General features: G+C 37.4%; 1 protein-coding gene and 1 long non-coding RNA gene across 2 annotated transcripts; one reads left to right on the top strand and one right to left on the bottom strand.

The window, feature by feature from the left end:
- Positions 1 to 5289: 5289 nt before the first annotated feature.
- Positions 5290 to 12439, bottom strand: LOC132141551 (uncharacterized). The gene is made up of 4 exons (XR_009433902.1): positions 12376 to 12439; positions 6354 to 6447; positions 6057 to 6279; positions 5290 to 5885 (listed from the first exon to the last, which is right to left on the bottom strand). It is a non-coding gene; the product is annotated as an uncharacterized LOC132141551 (long non-coding RNA).
- A 235-nt stretch (positions 12440 to 12674) lies between these two features.
- LOC132141545 (protein Tob1-like) lies at positions 12675 to 16997 on the top strand. Its single transcript, XM_059551139.1, has 2 exons — positions 12675 to 12942; positions 14941 to 16997. Exon 2 carries the CDS (start codon positions 15132 to 15134, stop codon positions 16104 to 16106), a length of 975 nt encoding a protein of 324 aa, XP_059407122.1. The 5' UTR covers positions 12675 to 12942; positions 14941 to 15131; the 3' UTR covers positions 16107 to 16997.
- Positions 16998 to 21433: the final 4436 nt, after the last annotated feature.

Raw genomic sequence — 21433 nt, 5'->3', positions numbered from 1 at the left:
ACTCATCCAGAGATGTTGAGTAAAAAATAATTACACAACAACTGTTATAAATGAGTGTGCAGCAAAGCCAACGTCCTCAGAGCTGGTTCCACAATGGCATCATCACAACCCCCCACACCACTCAAAGCCCACAAACACGTCTCCTGACCTTGCTCTCTTCTTGCATTCAGTGCGCTGCAAAAGGTTAGGTTATTCCCCTTCTGTGTCCTTGGCATCGGCACATTGATGCCCAGAGCTTTGTGACAAAAAGATATTGCACTTGAATGTCACATAGACAAAGGCAGAAGGGGAGAGTGAAAGAAGAGACATAATTTGTAAGAGCAGTTGCCATGGAGACTTTGACATCACTGCTTCCAAACAGGATTGGAGTTTTCTGGCCGGAATCTGTGTTTGTGCTGATGATAGAGTCTGCACTTTAGACAAACAGGAAACGGCCATGCAGAATGACTGACACGGACAGGACATCTCCTGTTACGCTGGTGTACTTAAAACAAATCAAACATTAACAAACAATCTCGTCATTTAAGAGAGCATGACCTGAGTGTTTTTAAACTTTAACCTGGTTATAGCCAAACTATGGAAAAAAAGCTAGGAACAATAAAAACCATGACCATGTTTTGATTGTATTCTAAATGCATGTGTAAATGATAATTAGTAATAGGAGGGCTCACCCTGCATTTATTTGATTAAAAAAATACAGTAAAAACTGTAATATCGTAAAAATATCATTACCAATTGAAATAACCGTTTTATATTGGAATATATTTTGAAATGTAATTTATTCCTTTGATGCAAAACTCCAGTCTGTAATATACTCCTGTGATGCATGACTTGTATTTGTAAATTTATCCTGAAAATACACATTTACACGATCCAATCTCATCAGTTAACCAAATTATGAGCTCCTCATAAGAAGGAGCATCTTTTCTCACTTCCTTGCAGCAGAGACTAATCTTTGCTGTTTTGAATCGACTGATGAAAGTAAGAACTAGCCAAAGACAGCTTATATGCTTCAGTTGGCATGAGTTTTGTGTTCTGTTATGATTTCATTTACACACAAGAGCAAAGTAAAAGACCTGTTTAGTGGAAACACTGCTTGTTTAACATGTTTTCGGTGTGACTTTGCATTCTTCAAACATGATTGACACGAGTATTGAAAAAGGGATATTGACTTGTCTTTGGGGTCAAGGTGAATGGTCATCCCCCAGCTGCTAAAGTCACCCGTGGGGTGACCACTTACAGGCAGAAGAAAATAAGACCAGCATTCACTACAACAGCCTTATTTGACCCTGAATCTCAAGGCTGTTTTGTATTGTGAATATAAAATGACTAAAGGTGTTTTATGCAGACCACTGCACAATGCGCCTTTAGTTCTGACTGTATAAACAATATAGCTATATAATTGTATATTTTGATTGTTTGATGTAGATATGTATATGTGTATATGTATGTATGTGTGTATATATATATATATATATATATATATGTGTGTGTGTATGTATGTATGTGTATATATATATATATATATATTTATTTATTTATTTTTTTTATTTTTTATTTTTTTTACATTTGATACTGATTCCTTTTTTTTTTTTTTTTTTCATTTTTGTATAAATGTATTCATACATTTGTTTACTGTTTAATTTTATTGATTATTTGTTCATTGCCTATGTAATTGCCAATGCTTTGGCAATACTGTACAAGTCATGCCAATAAAGCTAATTTGAATATAGCACCACCTCTGATACATTATTGCTGAACTGCATCAGACATGCATCCTCTATGTGGAGTTGAGAGTTTTAGCTACAGTGTCGTTATAACTACATCACTAATATGGATTGAGTAAGTTACCGGATTATTCAGTGTTGAGTTGAGGTGGAGTCTTTCAATATTTCGCTTTATAAATGTCGGTAAGGATTTCACATCGAATAACGGTCCGTCTATAATGCCTAACATCTTGAGAAATATCCAGTTTCACAATAGGAGACATATGGACTGAAATGAAGTTACATGGAGAGCTACATGTTCATTCTCACACTGGTCGATCTGTAAACAACTTTGTAGGACAAGACCTTAACAACTGATATTCTTACTTTTTAGTTTCTCAATATATAAATAGTTTCTCAATATATATATATATATATATATATATAATTGTTTATGTATTGTTTAATTCTTTATATTCTATATTATTTATATATACTTTTTTAATTCAGTTTTTATAATTTGTATTATTTCAGTCAACAAACATTTCAAATGTACTTTTTTTTTAATAAAATTCTAGTAGACCTAATTTCCTTTTTTATTATTCATATGCAGGCTAGCCTTAAGCAGAAAGTGAGCCATTGAGAAACTAATTTAGGCTCTAACAGCAGGGAAAAGCAGCAAAGGTCACTGTTTTGAAGGAGACAGAGGTGTTTGTGCTTTAAGAGCTGGAATAATGAGAAGGGGCCGGGGAGACCTGTGACATTTTTCATGTTAATCTGACCTCCGAACAGTGGGGGAATTTGTCAGAATGCCAGGTAGGCTTGTTACGAGGTGTAAATGTCTTGCGACCGGTATGCTCCGACACAATAAATGTCAGGGCAAAGTATGTGTCCTCTTTGGCTACATCAAAGCGGGCATCTGAAAACAGTCTTTCTTTCACAACTCCTAGGGAACATTTGAAATAAATATCAGCTGATTGGTTACAGTGATTGCAAGCACATTGAAGCTAATGATATGCCCTGTTTTGATAACTTCACGCATAAAAAACTGGGTTAGAAATATGCTGCAAACACAAAGCTTTAAGATGCACCAATCACAAAAAGAGCCCCCCCCCCCATATCTAAAAGACAAAAATAACTGTTCAGATATTCTACACACGTTATATACCGTAAAATTTAGCATGACTCTCTTCCAGTAAACATCTGATGCAGTTAAGCATACTAGCATGCCAACAATTCATCTCAGTTCAAGCTCACTACGTATACTGCTGGGTTTTGTAACAGGAAATGAAACTGGATTTTTTTGGTTACATGAAAGTTTAGGAGCATCTGGTTTCCATGGATTGTCCGTCTGTCGTGAATACTGAGAAGCTCTCATTTTAGTGCAGAGGCAAACTAAAGATGCTCCTTTCCTGTCTGTTCTCTTTCTGTGCCTGTTTTCATCTCTTGAGGACAGTTGTCTTCAATTCCAGCTTTGATCTTTCTGAACTTTTTCCTTCCAGTGAGGTCAATCAGAATTTTTTTTTAACTGCTTGTGTAAGTTCCTTTGAAATGTTGTCCAGTATTAACTTTTTTGTTCTCAAATGGTGCAGGTGATGGAGCTGGTGCTCGGCCGAACCTCTCTCAGAATTGGCTGGAATAATAAGTATGTGCTACAGTTTTTTTTCTTTAGCTTTAATGTAATGGTCTGAAGTTATTTCAATTCATAGCAATCAGCTCACGTGTGAGATTTGTGAATAAAATAATTTCATTTCTGATACACGGGCAACATGAAATTGCTGGAGTACATGTATGTGTGCAGCACAATGAACAGGATCAGAGTGTCCATCAAACAAATACACATCGTAATCTGCCACTTCAGGTATTTTGACAGAAAAAATATGCACTTCTCTTTTAAACCAGTTTTGCAAGCCCAACACACCCTTCTTTTTTAATAGACAATGCATCGAACAGGGACAGATTGGACACAAGAGCTCAGTCGGTGGATATGGGTTATAGTTTTACTTTTCACAAGCCATTCGTGCTCCTCCACCAGTTTACCTTCATCTTCTAACTTCAGGAAATACAAAACTGGCAAATATATTATCTGGCTAAAACTCTGAACTGATGTTCAGTGTGATGATTTGAGACATGTGTGGATAGAATGCAGAAGATAATATGCTTTCCTCTCCGAGCACAGCAGGTCCAGAAAAACCTCGAGCCATATGACAGGGCTTGGCCTCCACTGCCATTTGTTTCGAGTCAACCGTCTGATTATTTTTTTTTCCCCTTCTCTGCCCCTTCATACTCTAACTTCCAATTCCTTCCACAAATCAAGTTGCTCTCTTGAGACTCTCTTTTTTTTTGACTGGACTGATGTCTCAGCATGTCACTTCTTCCTCTTTTCTTGTAACACAGGGGAAAGGGATAGTTGTTTGATCTTCAGAGGCCATTTCCACATCTTACAGCTCTTTCTCAACTTCAAATGACAATGCCTCGGGGCGAGCAACTGCAACTGCTGTAAAGACAAAGCCACATGCCAGATTGGAGTCATAGACGTGCCAACAAGGACACGTTTCTGTTGCATCTCCTCTTCTTCAGGAAGCACTTGGAAATAAATCAATATTTTCTTGCAGGACAGAAAACACTAAGAATTCCAGATTGTTTGTGAAACTGTAACTTCGTTTGAAAAAGAAAAAATTCCAATAAAAACTCACCTGTCACCTGTAAAACAGTACAAACTCATTCAATTTCAGAAGGACGGTATGTTACTGATTATCAAAAGATTATGCGCAGATATGATATTGTTACAAATCCTGTTTGACTTTTTTCCTCCATAGAACACAAAAAGATGAATGCAGTGAATATATACAGTGACCATAAGCAGCAAATCTTCAAAAAGGATGAGAAACACTATAAGAAGTAGTCTTACGATGGCATTATGTGATGAACCTAGCAAAACTTGAAGCCAGTCAATTTTCACTTTAAACTGTACAGAAAGCGGCAGTGCAAACATTTTAAACAGAAAAAATATTTATAGATTGGAGTATCATGAGTAAATGATTTTTCATTTATGGGCGAACTGTTTAGTTACTGAAGGGAGATTTCCTCTTTCTTATTGTAAAGATAAGATAACCATACAGTACTTTAGCCTAGACAAGGGTAATGCCCACATGTCTTCACACGTCACACCCTCAGTGTTAGATAGTTATGTGTTTGAGTTTTATTATTGCACCTTATGACAGTTCTTCCATCACGAAGACAGCTGACTAGTTAAAGCTAAAATGTCAGTCAGCGAATGGAGGTCGGAATTAACTGTAACCAGTATTTCAGTTGAAACTGTTGGGCAACATCTGTTAGTATTGGAAATGAGTCTGAACTAGAGAGACATTAAACAGCGTGCATCTATATCCTGTTATGATCTTAGGCTAAACTGAAAGGTGTGATACATTTTTCCATCCTATATTTGTAGTAGTGTAAAAGGTCTAGGATAGCACCTCAAAAGATTCAGAGAGGTGGCTGATAAGGTGCATTTCTGAATTAAAATTGTGGATATGTATTTGAAATATATTAGTAATACAAATTCTTAGTGATCAATTTTCAAATAAATTCTTAGTGATTCAAATTTAAAATGAATCATGCGGTCAACAGATAAACATGAATTTGTTTCAAATGGTAAAAATATAGATATTACATAGATTTGTTGTAATATGATAACATAACAAACACCAGTACTCTTTTACACTGGGTTGACTGCAGTGGAAATAAATTGTGAAGATATGTTATGTGTTTTGGAAAATACTACTGGTTTTGTAGGCATGTGGGCCTATAACTTATACACAGTGCTGACACACACACTCTAACCTAAATGAGCTGTTCATGGAGTACATGTCATGAGCCGTACTGTGCACTTGTGATGTGGGTGGTTTAATGAATAACTAAGTCAGATAGCTGGAGTGGAGAAACTATTATTTAGTTTATGCAATAGATCTATCCAGTATAATTGGCCAAGCGTTCGTGAAATGTCATAATACAAATTCTCTGAAGTGACAGTAAATGGCACGGTCATTTTCTTGCTGTTAGGCTCTTTTACATAATTTATTACAAGCCTGAACGGAGCTCTACGTAGGTTTGGTTGACAGCCGGTGTAATTTAGCTTCTCTGGATCAGTGAGCCGGCGTTGTAACTGTGACTCAAAGCCTATTTAAAGAGAAGATAAGGTCAGCGTAACAGGTCACTGTCAGCTTTGTAATCCTAAAAGAAATGCCAAGGCAATACACTGTTCAAAACAATTTGAATAAATTCTTAGTGATATAACAAATCAAGTGAATTTTACATTGTATAATGGGCAAGGTTATGGTGAATACAAACCAGTGTTTGAGCTAAGAGATACAATAGATTTCTTTCTGAGCGATGCATGGTGATTAGAGTTCTCACACCTTCCTCCTACTTCTTTTTAGCGTTCCCATTTTTTGCCTCCCCCTCACTGCAGCTGACATCAAAGAACATCTGTTTGTTGTGCAAACCCGCCTCTGAACTCCACGTTAAGCCGTAGCACTCGCAATGTCATAAGTTCTTCATCTAAGACCGGTTTCTAAGAGAGGGAGAGAGTTAAAAGTTGCATGGGCATACTGTATGCTTTCTGTAAATGCGTGCGAGTATGTTTACCCGTGACACTCATATGAAAAACCAGTGGTGCGTCCAATCAGGGAACAGAATTCGGCTTTGCTTTTCCCAGGAAATTAGGCTGCTTTTCTCCTAGCTGCAGTGGGGCAGAAAAATCACAGGCCATTAGGCACAGAAACACATGAGCACTGTTCTTATTGTGATACAGTGTACAGTTCCGCGTCAATAATAACATTTATTGCATATAAGGTGCAGGTGGAAGATTACAAGCATAAAATTCCCAGATCTAGAACACAACACAGAAAACAGGTATAGCAGCCTGGGGTTTTGAACATGCTGCCCTATAGACAGACAGACAGACAGACAGATAGATAGACAGACAGACAGATCAAATTATTCAACACTGTACTTAGTTCAGGCTGCTTTCCTGACATCTGGAGCCAAGGACCCTAATAATTTCAGAGGCATTTGTGTAAGCAGTAATCTGGGGAAGTTATTTGGCAGTATTTAAAACCGTAGAATGGTAAAGTTCCTTAATGACCACAATGTCCTAAGCCCAAATCAGATTGGCTTCCTTCCAAATCACAGAACAACTGACCACATTTGCACCCTACATACCCTAATCAATAAACACATAAAACCAACCAAAAATGGAAAAATATTTGCACGCTTTGTCAATTTCAAAAAAGCATTATATTTGGCAGAACTGACTATATTACAAGCTTTTACAAAGTGGTATAGGGGGTAAAGTTTTTGACTTTGTAAAATCAATGTATTCAAACAACAAATTGGCAACAAACTGAATTCTTCACCCAGAAAAGAGGAGTGCGGCAGGGCTGTAGCCTGAGTCCAACACTGTTCAACATTTACATTCATGAATTGGCGGTGCAGTTGGAAAAGTCTGCAGCCCCTGGACTCTCTCTACAAGACAAAAACATCAAGATTTTGTTGTACGCAGATGATCTGGTGCTGCTATCACCAACCACACAGGGACTACAGTAGGGCTGTCAAAATTGCTCAAACTTGACGTTCGAATATTCCCTCTAAAAAATAATAAATAATAAAAATAATACAAAGAGACATAACTACTTGTATAAATAGTCTATTTAAGTTTAAACATATTTGACAACGTATTACCTACACAAAAACAAGGAAATCAACTAAATGGCCAAGACTGCAGACCTCACGCTCTCTCTCACCCTCACATTCTCTGTGCATAATGGTTTAAATGAACAAACACATTTTTGTGCAAGCAATTTAAGGTCGCGACTGTTGTCCCAAATATAGCAGGCTTCATTCAGTGATTGAAACAAATATTATTAATATTAATTGAAGTTTTACAGCATATAGAACTGACATTGAATGCTCCGAGCGAGCTGTGCTGTGGTAAACATGGAACTTTTCCTTGACATGAAACGATAAATAATCAAACCTCGGATCCATTGCTTGACAGAACTCCCCTCATCCGCGATACTGATCGGTCTCATGTCCTTACAAATGAACAAAATTATTTTATCCGTTATGGCCTCTTGTCATGTTGCAGACAAAGTTCTTGCGGTGAGCGATGCAAAGTAACGTTAAGTGTCAAGACGTGACTGTTTAGCTGGAGTTCCACACATTATGCCATGCTCATTTGGGTGCACATTTTTGAGATGTGACCTCATGTTGCTAGTGGTCGAATGGTATGCTAACTGTATCTTAAATAGCTTGCATACAACTTTATCTCGCGGGTCAACAATTTTAACTCATTTTCTCTGCTGCGGTCGAGTTGGGCTCTGCACTTGCTGGCATCTTCCATGAAGACGCGTCAACTTTCAGCAGTGATGCTGTGCCAGACAGTGCGACTCCTGTGAGGCTGTGACCTGTCCCTGAACCCTCAGGTGCGCTAGCGCGCCCACTCGCAAAGCAGACAACCACGCCTCTACTACCACGGGCCTTTTTTTCCACATTTTTTTTTTATTCGAATATTAATTTTCACCTTCAAAATTCGTTTTTTTAAAACTATTCGAATACATATTCGAATTTAGAATATTCGTTGACAGCCCTAGACTACAGCAGCACCTGGACCTGCTGGCCAACTACTGCCAGAACTGGGCCCTGGCAGTAAACCTCAAAAAGACCAACCAACATCATGGTCTTTCAGAAAAGGCCCAGATGTCAGGAACACAGATACCAGTTCAGTCTAGGCAGCAAGGCCCTAGAACACACGATGCAGGACACTTACCTTGGCCTGATCCTCAATGCATTGGGGAGTTTCAGTTCGGCAGTGAATGCTCTCAAAGATAAAGCTCGAAGAGCTCTATATGCCATTAAGAAAAAATTCCAAAATATTAAAATAACGCTTCTAATTTGGTGTAAAATCTTTGATAGTGTGATTCAGCCCATAGCGCTGTATGGAAGTGAGGTTTGGGATCCACTCAGAGCTACACTAGATGGGATAGACATCCAACAGAAGCCCTACACACAGAATTCAGCAAAATGATTCTAAAATTAACATGCACAAAAGATCCCTCAAATTCTGTATGCATCTTAAATCAAGTCCCACATAATATCTACATTTTACAGTTTTTCTCCGTCACTTTGGTACATTTCTCAGATCAGAATTGAAATTCTCAAAACTACCTGTTCAATTCTCACATCATTGTGTCACTTGTGCACATCAAAAAAAATCAGTTTCTCATTTCTTTGAACAAGTTGCAAATGCTTTGGTACATCCATGCAAATGATTATGTACAATTCTCTGTTGTTTCCTACATTATCAGTTGCTAATGTAATGTTGCTCAAAATGTATTATATAGTTTTCTGTGCAATAGTCTTACTCCCCAAAACATCGGGTCTTTAGTTCATCGTATAAGTCATTAAATGCAAAATGGTTAATCTAGTTGTCATAAACTGCCAAGCACACTTTTTTTTTACACATTATTATTAGACTTTTTGTAAATTTGTCATGAATTGTGCAAGTGAATCTTTACTAATGAAGAGAATGTAGATGATAAACCAATGAGAAACCATTTCTCTGAAATAGCTCAAAAGTTCATCTCATCAATCTTACTGTATAGACAGAGGACAACAAAAGAGTTAAACATTCTGAAAATGGACTTATTTTCATCTTTGTGGCCATATTTATTTTTCCGTTTCTATATCACAGTGACATTTTTTTTTTTTTATTATAATTTTTTGGGACAGACCACTAGTAAAAGTGTAACTGGGAATTCTATCCAGTCTCTTTCAACCAATATCCCTCATACAGTAATGTGTAAATTTCTACTTTTGAAATGGATATATGGCATACATAAGCATATGGCATACTGTTAAATGCAGTAACTGTCATCCAAAATGTTGCCATGGTTTACAATAACATCCCTCCAGAGTACGCTGTTATATTGACAACATGACTAAGCAATTTGACTGTCTTATCCGTAAACTATGACACAATGACTTGTCATTCGATGGCACTGATATGTTCATTGACACAGATATTTATTTTTGAGCGATTAACTAAGGATTTTGAGCAAGAGACTGGCTTTTGCAGGTAATCCATGGTGTTTTGCTATTTGTACGAGTTGTTTTGAGAAATGCACTTACTGTTTTTTCAAATTGTGAGTTTGATTCGAGAAATGTACCAAAGCGACTGAGAAAAACTGTAAAGCAATAAAAAACTCAAGAACTGAACCCTGAAAGGAGTCCACTCAGTCAGCTAGATCTGAGACTTACTAACCTGACTAACTCTGCTAACACTAACCAGTCTCAAACCAGCAATGCTTCTCACCCGAACATCAAAATAAATCAAATTATCAAACAATCTAAAGATACATATCTGGAACATTGGGATCAAGAAACTAAAACACAAAGTAAATTACAAATCTATCGAACTCTAAAATCTAATTATGCATTAGAAGATTATCTTCAGAGTGTCAGAGACAAGAAGCAGACACGGATCCTGACCAGACAGATAGACAGATAGAAAGACAGACAGACAGACAGACAGACAGACAGATAGATAGATAGATAGATAGATAGATAGATAGATAGATAGATAGATAGATAGACAGACAGACAGACAGACAGACAGAAAGACAGACAGAGAGAAAGACAGACAGACAGACAGACAGACAGATAGATAGATAGAAAGACAGACAGACAGACAGACAGACAGACAGACAGACAGACAGACAGACAGAAAGACAGACAGAGAGAAAGACAGACAGACAGATAGAAAGACAGACAGACAGACAGACAGACAGATAGATAGAAAGACAGACAGACAGACAGACAGACAGACAGACAGACAGAAAGACAGACAGAGAGAAAGACAGACAGACAGATAGAAAGACAGACAGACAGACAGACAGAAAGACAGACAGAGAGAAAGACAGAGAGAAAGACAGACAGACAGACATAAACACAGATAGACAGAAAGACAGACAGACAGACAGAGAGAAAAACAGAGAGAAAGATAGAAAGACAGATACAGTAGATTCGTAGATTTATTTTCGAAATATAAATCACTCTTTGCAGCCTTTGCTGTATCTTCAAAGTTAATCGCATTAATATATAGAAAGATAGTCGAATATAACTGTATGAACAGGAGCTCTAAAACTGACAGTACAAAGAGTGAAGACAATAAGGCAGTTGTGAACTAATTTACATATCATTTGAAGTTTGGAGCCATTTGCTGTGGAAGGTAGCTTCTAACACCAAAGTACAATAAAACAGTGACAGGCACATGTGAATCTTTATCTGTGTGGCCTTTCATACTACAATCCACTGGACAGACAAACACATGACTGGCTTTTGGTAGGTTGTTTGCTGTATAAATAACAGGGAGTGCACGGTCAGAGTGATATCTAACTCAGTCATACCCAAGGTCTTCTCTTGTCCCATCATATCCCCATCATTAGGACTGGTTGCCCGGGCAGATAATAATGTGATGTGTGATCCTTATTTGAATTGCACCCATGAGCTAACAGTGACGTCAACTAAATTAGTTGCACTGCATTAAAAAGTCCATGGATAAAATAGCATCAAAATGATTTAAATTAAGTTGAACTAATTTCTCATTAACGCTATTTTGCTCAAACAGAGTAAGTTTTTTTTTAGGATTGTTTTTACCTTGTAGGTAAAAATGACCGGCCTACAAATAAATGCTTATAAATTTCTAGCCATTACCAAATACTCAATTCAATCTTTTTATCGACTTATTTTCTTTCACTTACCACAGATTTTATATTTCTTTTTAGACCTGACTGATCACTGACCTCATTGATCTGAGCTTATGTACCACAGTTTTTGAGTAAACACTGCCACAATTATCCACAAATAATGGTGTTGACAAAAAGATTGAAACCAAGATTTGGTAATTAATATAGCATAATTAGAGATTTTTAAAAGGCTGGAAATTTTTGGCCAATAACATCAAATTAGGTAAAGGGCTTTCAGCACATCACAAGGGCTAAAATAATTTAACCCGGTTACCCCCCCCCCCCCCCCCCAGTCCTACAGTTACATGATTACAGTCATCATTGTCATCAAATATATATGCAGTTGTTATTTATTCCAAGATATTATAAACATATATAGTTGTCACTTTAAATTCCGATACGGATACGACATTCACACAAGTAGGATTTTTTGCAGCCAATCAAAAACGATTTTTTTTTTATCAAGCAGTTTCATGCTTAATATTAGTGTTTGTTATTCTTTACGTGTGTACTCACAAATCATTGGTGTAAATGTATGAGATGCAAGTCTTGTGGATAAAAAGAAAACTCCCTTTGGTAGGGCCTTTTTGCTTCAAAACATATCAGCTTGGCGTTTTGATGACATTTAGTTTCAATTTATTCATTTTCTAATTCCCCCAGCACAATTGCAGCGTTTGCGCGTTTGATAATACAAAACAGTGATAAACAGATTAGCTAAGGTTGTACCAAAGCTATGGTCTTCTGCCATGTCTGCTCACTACTTAGCCTTTATATTTATTCAGTCATTTGATCTACTTAGGGGCATAAATGTGGCTTTAACAGTCATGTTTGCGAAATATGAACATGGAAATGATATACGATACCTCCATGAATAGCCTGTCTTTTTTGTGGTACTAGGTAACGCCTGACGTCAAGAGCCTCTATGACGGGCTCAACGTATTAAATGTAAAATGTATTAAATCCTTCCTCTTCTCTGCTCGATGGTCAAATGAGCCAATGGGCTTGAAGGACGTCAGGAGTAGGACCCGCCTCTCGCTCAAGCCTGACCAATCATATTCCGTGGATTCGATATTCGTTTTGTTGTGACCTTTGGAAGCGCGTCCCCGCCCACCGCGTGTCCGTGGCGGAGGAAAACTATAAATAGAGGAGGATGACAGCAGCCGAGGACGAAATCGTAAAACACCCAGATAGAAGGGGTGGAGAGGAGCTTTTTGGGAAGGTGAAACAGCAAATACCTTACAGATAACGGAGCAAGCTAAGAAGAAGAAGAAGAAGAAGAAGAAAAATAAATAAATAAAAATAAAACATTTCAAGTGTACCAACTGGAATACCTTTATGTTAATGTGAAGACAGTATTTATATCTGAATTTTTCTATTTGCACTAGTTAAGGCTACTGCAACTACTGAACATCGTCATTTTGTAAACTCAAGTAAGTATTTCATTTCTTTGTATGGCATTGTCATTTTCGTGATTACTCCAGTTTGTAAAGTATTACTCGCTGTATTATGGTTATTGCAGAGCGTTGTCTGTAATAGTTTACTGAAACCTTAAGAGAATTTAAATGAAGGCAGCTTGCTGCGTCAGTCGTGGGCTGTAGACTTTAGGAGCTCGGAGGGATTGCCAACTATGGCAAAATACCTTCTTGCAACAGAAGCCATACAGTTACATAGCAGTGCAAGTGATCAAATACCATAGAATATGATATAGGTTACATTCAATTTGTCAGCACATCCTAGTCGAATTGCACAGGATAGCCACAGCATATACTGGTCTCTGTTCTTTAATGTATACCTCTATATGGTGCATTTCATGCACGCATTAGTAATATAGCATAAATGTATCTGTTTTTAAACTGTACATTGTGTCCTCGCGTGCGCTTTAATCTTCCCTGTGAACTGGGTGGGTGCGACGATACGATCTCAGACGTCCTATACTCGCTTTAAATGTACAAACCAAACACTGTCTCCTTTTATATTTGCTAATCAATGCGTAAAGCGAACTATATCAGTTTGGTTTAACATTCAAGCGCATTATTATTTCTATTCGCTTCATCGACGACCGTATCGATATGTGCGTGTGCTGACTGGTTTTCATTTCTCCTCGTGACACATTTAGGTTTAATTATTAAAGTCTCGCATTCTTGTGTCGGATTTCCACACGAAACTCTCTATTTTACAGACTTACGTGACGAGCTCGAGACAAAGTTTGATTATGACGACAGCAGGAGATTGGTTACAGTTGGTTACAGTGCAGGGTCTAGTCAGGGCAAGTTAGTTATTACGTAACTCTATCAGCTCCGCGAGTCCCAGTGCATTCTTCCTAGAATGGTAAACTGCAATTATAGAACTAGCTTAGTGGAAATATATACTCGACACAAGGTGTTGTCTTGAATTGAAAATAGAGTGGAAGGAAGTACGTATTCAACCAGTGCACTGAGGTTTAGGATTGTTTGTGTGCTTGTGTAAAATCTAGTGCTCACAAGCGAAAATTAACCATGGTTTTATTATAGTAAAATTGTAGTAATAACCAAGTTTTTTTTTTTTTTTTTAACTATGTTTAGTGTTGCAACACCACTGTTAATTTGTGGTTACTTTGGTTTAACGAGCTTAACCATGGTTTCCTGGTTTGAACTTTATTTGTAGTAAAACTATGGTCAATTTTCGCAAGACTACGAATGCGCAAGCTGTTTTATCAAAACATTCATGTTATTCTAATGAACTCTCTATTGAAGTGCCCCTATTATGGGTAATGAAAGGTTCATATTTTGGGTTTGGTAGGCCCCACCAATGGGTTGAGATGCATGCAAGGTCAAAAAACACTTTTATTGTTTTATAATATGCATTTATGTTTGACCTTGTTTCCTCAATGACTCCCAAACTATTTGTTTAATGATTCATTTTTCTAAACCCCTCTTTTGCGTGACTATAATCTGGGGTGATCGGTCCAATTGGCCTCATTTCATTATGCCTGATAAAGCGGTGTTTGTGAGAGCAGTGCTGCTAGCATTGTGTACAGCATTGCCATAGAAACCACAATTTTTATTGCTCTAAAAGTGGCATCTAGTGCCAAAGAATGAATTTGCTTTTTCATTCAGACCAATACGAAAAGACCAACAAGTGGGCGGTAAATATGCTAATGTTTCATTTTGACTTCAACATGAAGTGTCTTGGGATTCGTTTTAAAAACAACTTGTTTCAATGATTCAGATTTGACCCTTTCTTTTGAGAGACAATAACTTAATACACGGTGCACTTTCAGATTTATACTTTGCTGGATGTTTACATTCACTTAGAGCTGTGTTAGACACTGCATGATAGGTAATTTTCAAAAATCCATAATAGGGGCACTTTACGAAAACTGGCAGATTTCCAGCTGAGAATAATGAGCTGGAGTTATTCACGCTATTTGTTTTTTTTCTTCTCTCCAGGAACCGAATCAGCCGTTTGTGGACTGAGACGTTCCCTCTGCAACCAGCACTTTGTTTTGAACCATTTCCCCCCCACCCAGTTTCTGTTTATTTGCCTGGCTCCAGCCGAGCCTTGCCCTCTGGTGGCTTACAACACAATACACAAATTCAAACAGCCAACGGTGGTGATACTCCAGGGCAGCACAGCAGCTATGCAGCTTGAAATCCAAGTGGCACTCAACTTCATCATTTCGTACTTGTACAATAAGCTGCCCAGGCGACGTGTCAACATTTTCGGAGAGGAGTTGGAGCGACAGCTGAAAAAGAAATACGAGGGTCATTGGTACCCGGACAAGCCATACAAAGGGTCTGGATTCAGGTGTATACATGTCGGGGAGAAAGTGGACCCAGTTGTAGAGAAAGCCGCCAAAGAAAGTGGGTTGGACATTGAGGATGTCCGCAACAACCTGCCTCAGGACCTCAGTGTCTGGATTGATCCTTTCGAGGTGTCTTATCAGATTGGGGAGAAGGGACCCGTCAAGGTGCTCTATGTGGATGACAGTAATGAGAATGGGCTGGAGTTGGACAAGGAGATCAAGAACAGCTTTAACCCAGAGGCCCAGGTCTTCATGCCCATTAGCGAACCCCTAGGCATGTCCCCCACCTCCAGTTCCCCGTCCCCACCGTTCGGCCAGTCGGCAGCGGTCAGCCCTACCTTCATGCGCCGTTCCACGCAACATTTAACCTTTACCACTGCCAGCTTCGCCGCCACCAAATTCGGTTCCACGAAAATGAAAAGCAATGGGCGGAACGCCAACAAGGTGACCCGAAACTCCCCCACCAACCTGGGCCTGAATGTAAACAACCTCCTGAAACAGAAAGCCATGTCCACATCAATGCATTCTCTCTATGGTGTCGGCTTGGGCGGTCAACCGCAGAAGCCCTCTGCCCTGTCTCCCAACGCCAAGGAGTTTGTATTCCCCAATCTCCAGGGGCAGGGCAGCCCAAGTGCAATGTTCCCCGGGGAAACGTCCCTCAATCTCAGCCCTCTCCCGTACAATAATGCCTTTGACGTGTTTGCAGCCTATGGGGGCCTTAATGAGAAGTCCCTCATGGACAGTCTGAGTTTCAGCTTGAGCAACATGCAGTATTCTAACCAGCAATTCCAGCCAGTGATGGCCAACTAGAAAACGAGAATACTACTAATGACCAGAGATATGTGATGGGACGGTGGAAAGCTCACGTTTGGAAAATCCCCAATAAATGGAAAAAACTAAAAGAAATTCGCAAAGCAACACTTCAACTGTAAAGTCCCAGTGAATAAGTCAAACGATGAGCCCGAGGGTGAACCATGTTGTTCCCTTGAGTATTTTTGTTATTCTTTTTACGATTAAGCTTGTTGTACAATCAAGCTTAGTTATCTAAACTCATATTGTTTTAAGTTGTTTTCTTTTGCCAACCAAGCACAAAATTATTTTTACTGACTGTTTTAAGATATCTTTATGAAGAAGAAAACTACAAATCAAGGCCTCTAATAGTATTCAAGGTATAGCTACACAGCCAATTTCCGAGGATTGGCCTGAATGCTGAATGAGGGATTTCCTGGTCTTTTTTCTAACTGTATAATTAATTTAGTAGAAAGTTTGTAAAATATCAGAGTATATATTGTTTCTACGACATATTGCATTTATATCTTTTTACTACTCCAGTGATCTGTGATGGCTGCAGCAGCTTTTGTTATAATTTTTTTTTATTGAAATTGTAAAATGAAATCCATCTTTAAAAACATCAGCTATTCTAAAGACTATGTACAGAATATTCCATTGTGTTGGGATTTAAAAATATTTGCTCTTTGGGGGGAAAAAAAGAGAGAAAAAAAAATAAGAGTTGTATTTTCTGTTAAGAGTTCAAAGATTTTTGCTATACTATGGACAAAATGTAATCGTATATTAATTTTGTACCAACATTGTGCAATACTTGACAAAAACAAATAGTATAACAAAGTATTTGGAGTCAGTGTCTAACATGTAAAGAGGTACTGATAGTTTATTAAGTTTGTATTAAAATGCTTGAAATTATACTCTTGGTCTTAAGCTTTTTATTCATATCTTCATTTTCTATCTCTACTCATTCACTGCTCTCATTACAAACTGAAAATTACTCGTACATGGTACAGGATTACTGTTTTACTGTTCTCGTTTTCAGTCTGCTTAAGAAAATGTTGTCTTCTCCAGATGCAAGAGTGCATTTCCATAAATGGGGTTCCATAATGTAAGTATCCAGTGTAGCGTTCAGATCAGCATTTATTCTTATAGTCATGAACTGCATTTATCCATTTGCAAGATGCTTTTATCCAAATAATTTAAGCATTTTTTGAGTATATGTATTCCCTGGGAATTGAACTGTGACCTTGTGGCGAGCGCCATGCCCTTTCAGAAAAATAGAGGAGCTTTGTTTACTTATTAGAGGTTGATATTTAAATAAATCCAGGTTGTTTTTATACTAGTTGCCCCCTAAACCACAAGCATTCACTAAACCTTCACAAAGAGAAAGACTAACCAGACTAACCGGGGATTGTTAAGCAAAAACAAGTTCATATATTTGTATCTTTTGAAGATGAACATTTGAATCTGTTTTGAATTCTTCCATGATGCTACAGCAGAACTATGTGAAGGCTGAGCTATGTTTTGCAGTATTGTTATTGCAGTTCCTCGATTCGATTTATGTCAGCTAGCTGGTCTAAGCATTTAACAGCTCTTCTGATTCCAGTAAGCAAAACGAATCTATATTTAGAGCTCTAATTAAGTTGATTGAGCTAAGTGAATTGAGGAGGGAATTCGCAGATGAGTTAACCCACAACCTCACTTTCTTTGGTAGATTTTGTCACCCTCCCTTTTTTGCATAATGTCGGTGTCTAATAGAGCAAGCTTTTTGAGTCTTACAACTAAATGAAATATACATTGTGAGGCTGTCTGTGAAAGAAATGGGAATGAGAACAAAACATAGCAGCACTTTTATTAATTTGTTCACAAATGCTGTTTTCACAAGAAAAGAATTAAAGGTTGTTTGTTGGTATCTGTGGTTATATAAAGAAGCTTTAACATCCATGGAACCTTTCTATTCCACGAAAGGTTCTTTATAGTGAGGAAAGGTTCTTAAGATTATTAAAGGGATAGTTTAGCCAAAAATAAAAGTTTGGTGAATATTTACTCACCCTCAGGCCATCCAGGTAGTAGTGGAGTTTGGATTAGCATCACTTGCTCATTAGTGGATCCTCTGCAGTGAATGGGTGCCATCAGAATGAGAGTCCAAACAGATGATAAAAAATATCACAATAATCCACAAGTAATCCACAAGATTCGAGTGCATCATTTTTTATGAAGTGAAAAGCTGCATGTTTCTAATGAACAAATCCATCTTAAAGAGGTTTTAGAGTCCTCTATCTACAACATTGCTTTCTCCATGGATAAAGTTGCCTTGTCTGATTCAGGAGAGAAATATGCACAGGTCAAGCACTGTTTACAAGGAGAACACTTATTTTAAACAAATATGCTGGTGGATTTCGATGTGAGAGGGCAACAGGCTATGGACATTTTCACTGGATAAAACATCATTATGAATTAGGGACAGGTATTTTAGCCAGAATTATGGTTTAAAGTTAGAACGCTTAATAGAGAATTTGTTTCTTACAAAAATGCAGCTTTTTGCTTCACAAGATGATAACTGATGGACTGGAGTGATGTGGGATTACTTGTGGATTATTGTGATGTTTTCATCAGCTGTTGGGACTCTCATTCTGACGGCACCCATTCACTGCAGAGGATCCATTGATGAGCAAGTGATGAAATGCTACATTTCTCCAAATTTGGTCTGATGAAGAAACAAACTCATCTATATTTTGGATTATCTGACGGTAAGTCCTTTGAATCCTTTAAATGTTCTTCACCCTAAGTTCTGTTCACTGAAAGGTTCTTCTAAGGACCAAAAAATGGATATTCTATTGCATCCCTGCAAAAAAACATAACAAATTCTTCTTCCAAATATGGTTTAAGTAATTAGCTTACAAAAAATTTTAGACCTCATTTGCAAATTTGCACTCTTGCTCTCAACTGTTAAAGCTACCACCTTTTACCAGAATATCAACATCTTCATATAGCCTCAAAACTCAGAATAAAATAGGCGGCTTGCCTGGCTTATTTGTCTAAGTGGAGGTCAGGAAAATAAAGCCCTCGGAGGGTGTCTTCATGCATGGCCTTGTGTAGGTGTTAAGCTTGGCAGCTCCCTTTCAGTGCAGCAGCTCTGAACTTTGCCAACTCAGTGAGTCAGAGAGATGAGTTGCACCACGTTGAGACAGGTGCAGGCTTCAGGGTGGCAGCAGAAGATACGATTACACTCGCTGTTTATCACTGAACGCTAGGGGAAGAGGATAGCGACAGATTGGGAATACCTCAGCCTCTGTCCTTGGAGGAGGCGGAGGCCTGACAGGTTATGGGTGACGAAACAGTGGGGGATGATGGGAAATGTGAGTGCTTAGTCACTGAAGGGAATCACATAGATATTAATACATATAGAAAATGTAAAACAAAAGTTTAAAACTTTTTTTCTTGTAATGCTTACCAATGCTTCATTTATTTATTTAAAAATACAGAAAAATATTAAAATATTATGAAGTATTATTACAATTGAAAATAACTTATTTCTATTTGAATATATTTTAAAATATAATTTTTTCCTGTGATGCAAATCTGAATTTTCAGCATCACTGCTTCAGTCTTCATTGTCCTTTAGAAATTATTCTAATACACTGATTTAATGCTTAAGATTCATTCTTCTTATTATTATAAATGTTGAAAACAGTTGTGCTGTTTCATATGCTTGTAAAAACTTTGTTTCAGAACTATTTTATGAAACATCAGCATTTACTTGAAGTCTTATAAATATCTTTAGTCACTTTGATCAATTTAATGGGACTTTGCTGAATAGAGTTTTAACAGGTAATGTATATATTAGAGTATATACTAAAATTATTAATAATACTATTCTGTTTACTATTTAAACTAATATGTATCATTGTCATAGCTGGAATAACAGCATAAGTCTGTTACACGTTCATCTTTTTTTGGTCAAGAAATGTTCACTTAAAGGAAGACACTGTGTGATCAACATGTAAAGCGACCAAACACAGTTTGTTTTGTTTTCTTCATGTCATAGCTAATTCTATAAAAATTTGAATCTAAAGCCATTTTTAGATTTTCAGGGTCACTGAATGTAATTTGGGAATCACTCTCAAACTCTTAATTTCCCATTTTGTGATGTTAGTGTGTGAATCCTTCCACAAGCTTTCTCCTTTAATAATTTACTTTGAGCTACCTTTGCTGAATCAAACTGGCCTAGTTTAAACAACTCTGTACGTTTCAGTAATTCAGAGGCTCAGAGAGCAGAAGTGTTCCTTGTTTTTTCAGACAGCACTGTGACAGTGGCTGGTGTTGTGTGAACTGAAGCCTTCCACTTATGTGGTGCAGATGGGAGACGTTCCCAGTGCCACAAGAATGAAACTCAGCACTGCTGCAGCAAGCTTGCTGACTTTTCTGTTTTCATTTTTTTTTCCAAAGAAGGAAGGGCTTTGACTTCAGGCTTCTCACAGGTTCACTTGCAAAGATGTTTGCGTCTGTGTTTAATTAATGAACCTCATTAGAGTGACCAGATGTCCATTTTTTTGTCCCTGCATATTCCTTGTATTTTAGAGGTTTCAAAAAGTCACAAAAATGTCTCATCACCCTACACTTCATCAACCAGGTTTCTTTTAAAGCCATTTGTATTGCTACAAGATACACACAAACCACATTCAGATAAAAAAAAAAAAAATATATATATATTTATATATAATATAATATATGATGATATAATTAATAATAAAAAAGTTTTTCCCAATCAATTTTTTCTTTGGCACTTTGGTAATGCATTAAACTTAGTGATGAACAAACAATATATACTGTATGTATTGTGTCTTTAAACCTTTGATGCATTAATTATTGTATTCAAATCTGATATAGCTTATTTTTTCTTTCAAAAACAAAGATCATTACCAAACCTTTCCGTTTCAAAATAATGTATTTGGAAAGATTTACACATCTATTCTGCAAAAGGTTGATAGTAGATATTTCAGAGGTATATTATAGCTGTACCACTACTTTCGTCAGCCAATTTTGAATTTTTGTTGTCATACTGTAAGTAAAAAATCCAAAGACTTATAAAGAGGACAGTCATAGAGAATTATGACTGAAAGTCAAAGATCAACCTGCCATAGTTGCTTGGATGTAACATCACACTCTTAACGGTTAAAAATAGCTTTCGCTGCTGTGATAGGTGTTACTGTATGCATCATAGGGTTAATATTCTGTAAGTCAATATATAGACTAATTATAATATGTTGATCTACAAAACAAAACATATTTTATTCATGCACAACTGATAGGAGATCTTGATAAAATTGTTTTTGACTGCTAAATATAGC

The sequence above is a fragment of the Carassius carassius genome, chromosome 1 (genome assembly GCF_963082965.1).
Source record: "Carassius carassius chromosome 1, fCarCar2.1, whole genome shotgun sequence".
Lineage (NCBI taxonomy): Eukaryota > Metazoa > Chordata > Actinopteri > Cypriniformes > Cyprinidae > Carassius > Carassius carassius.
Note: the sequence above shows the minus strand (reverse complement) of the source record. Positions and strands in the feature narration are given on the sequence as shown.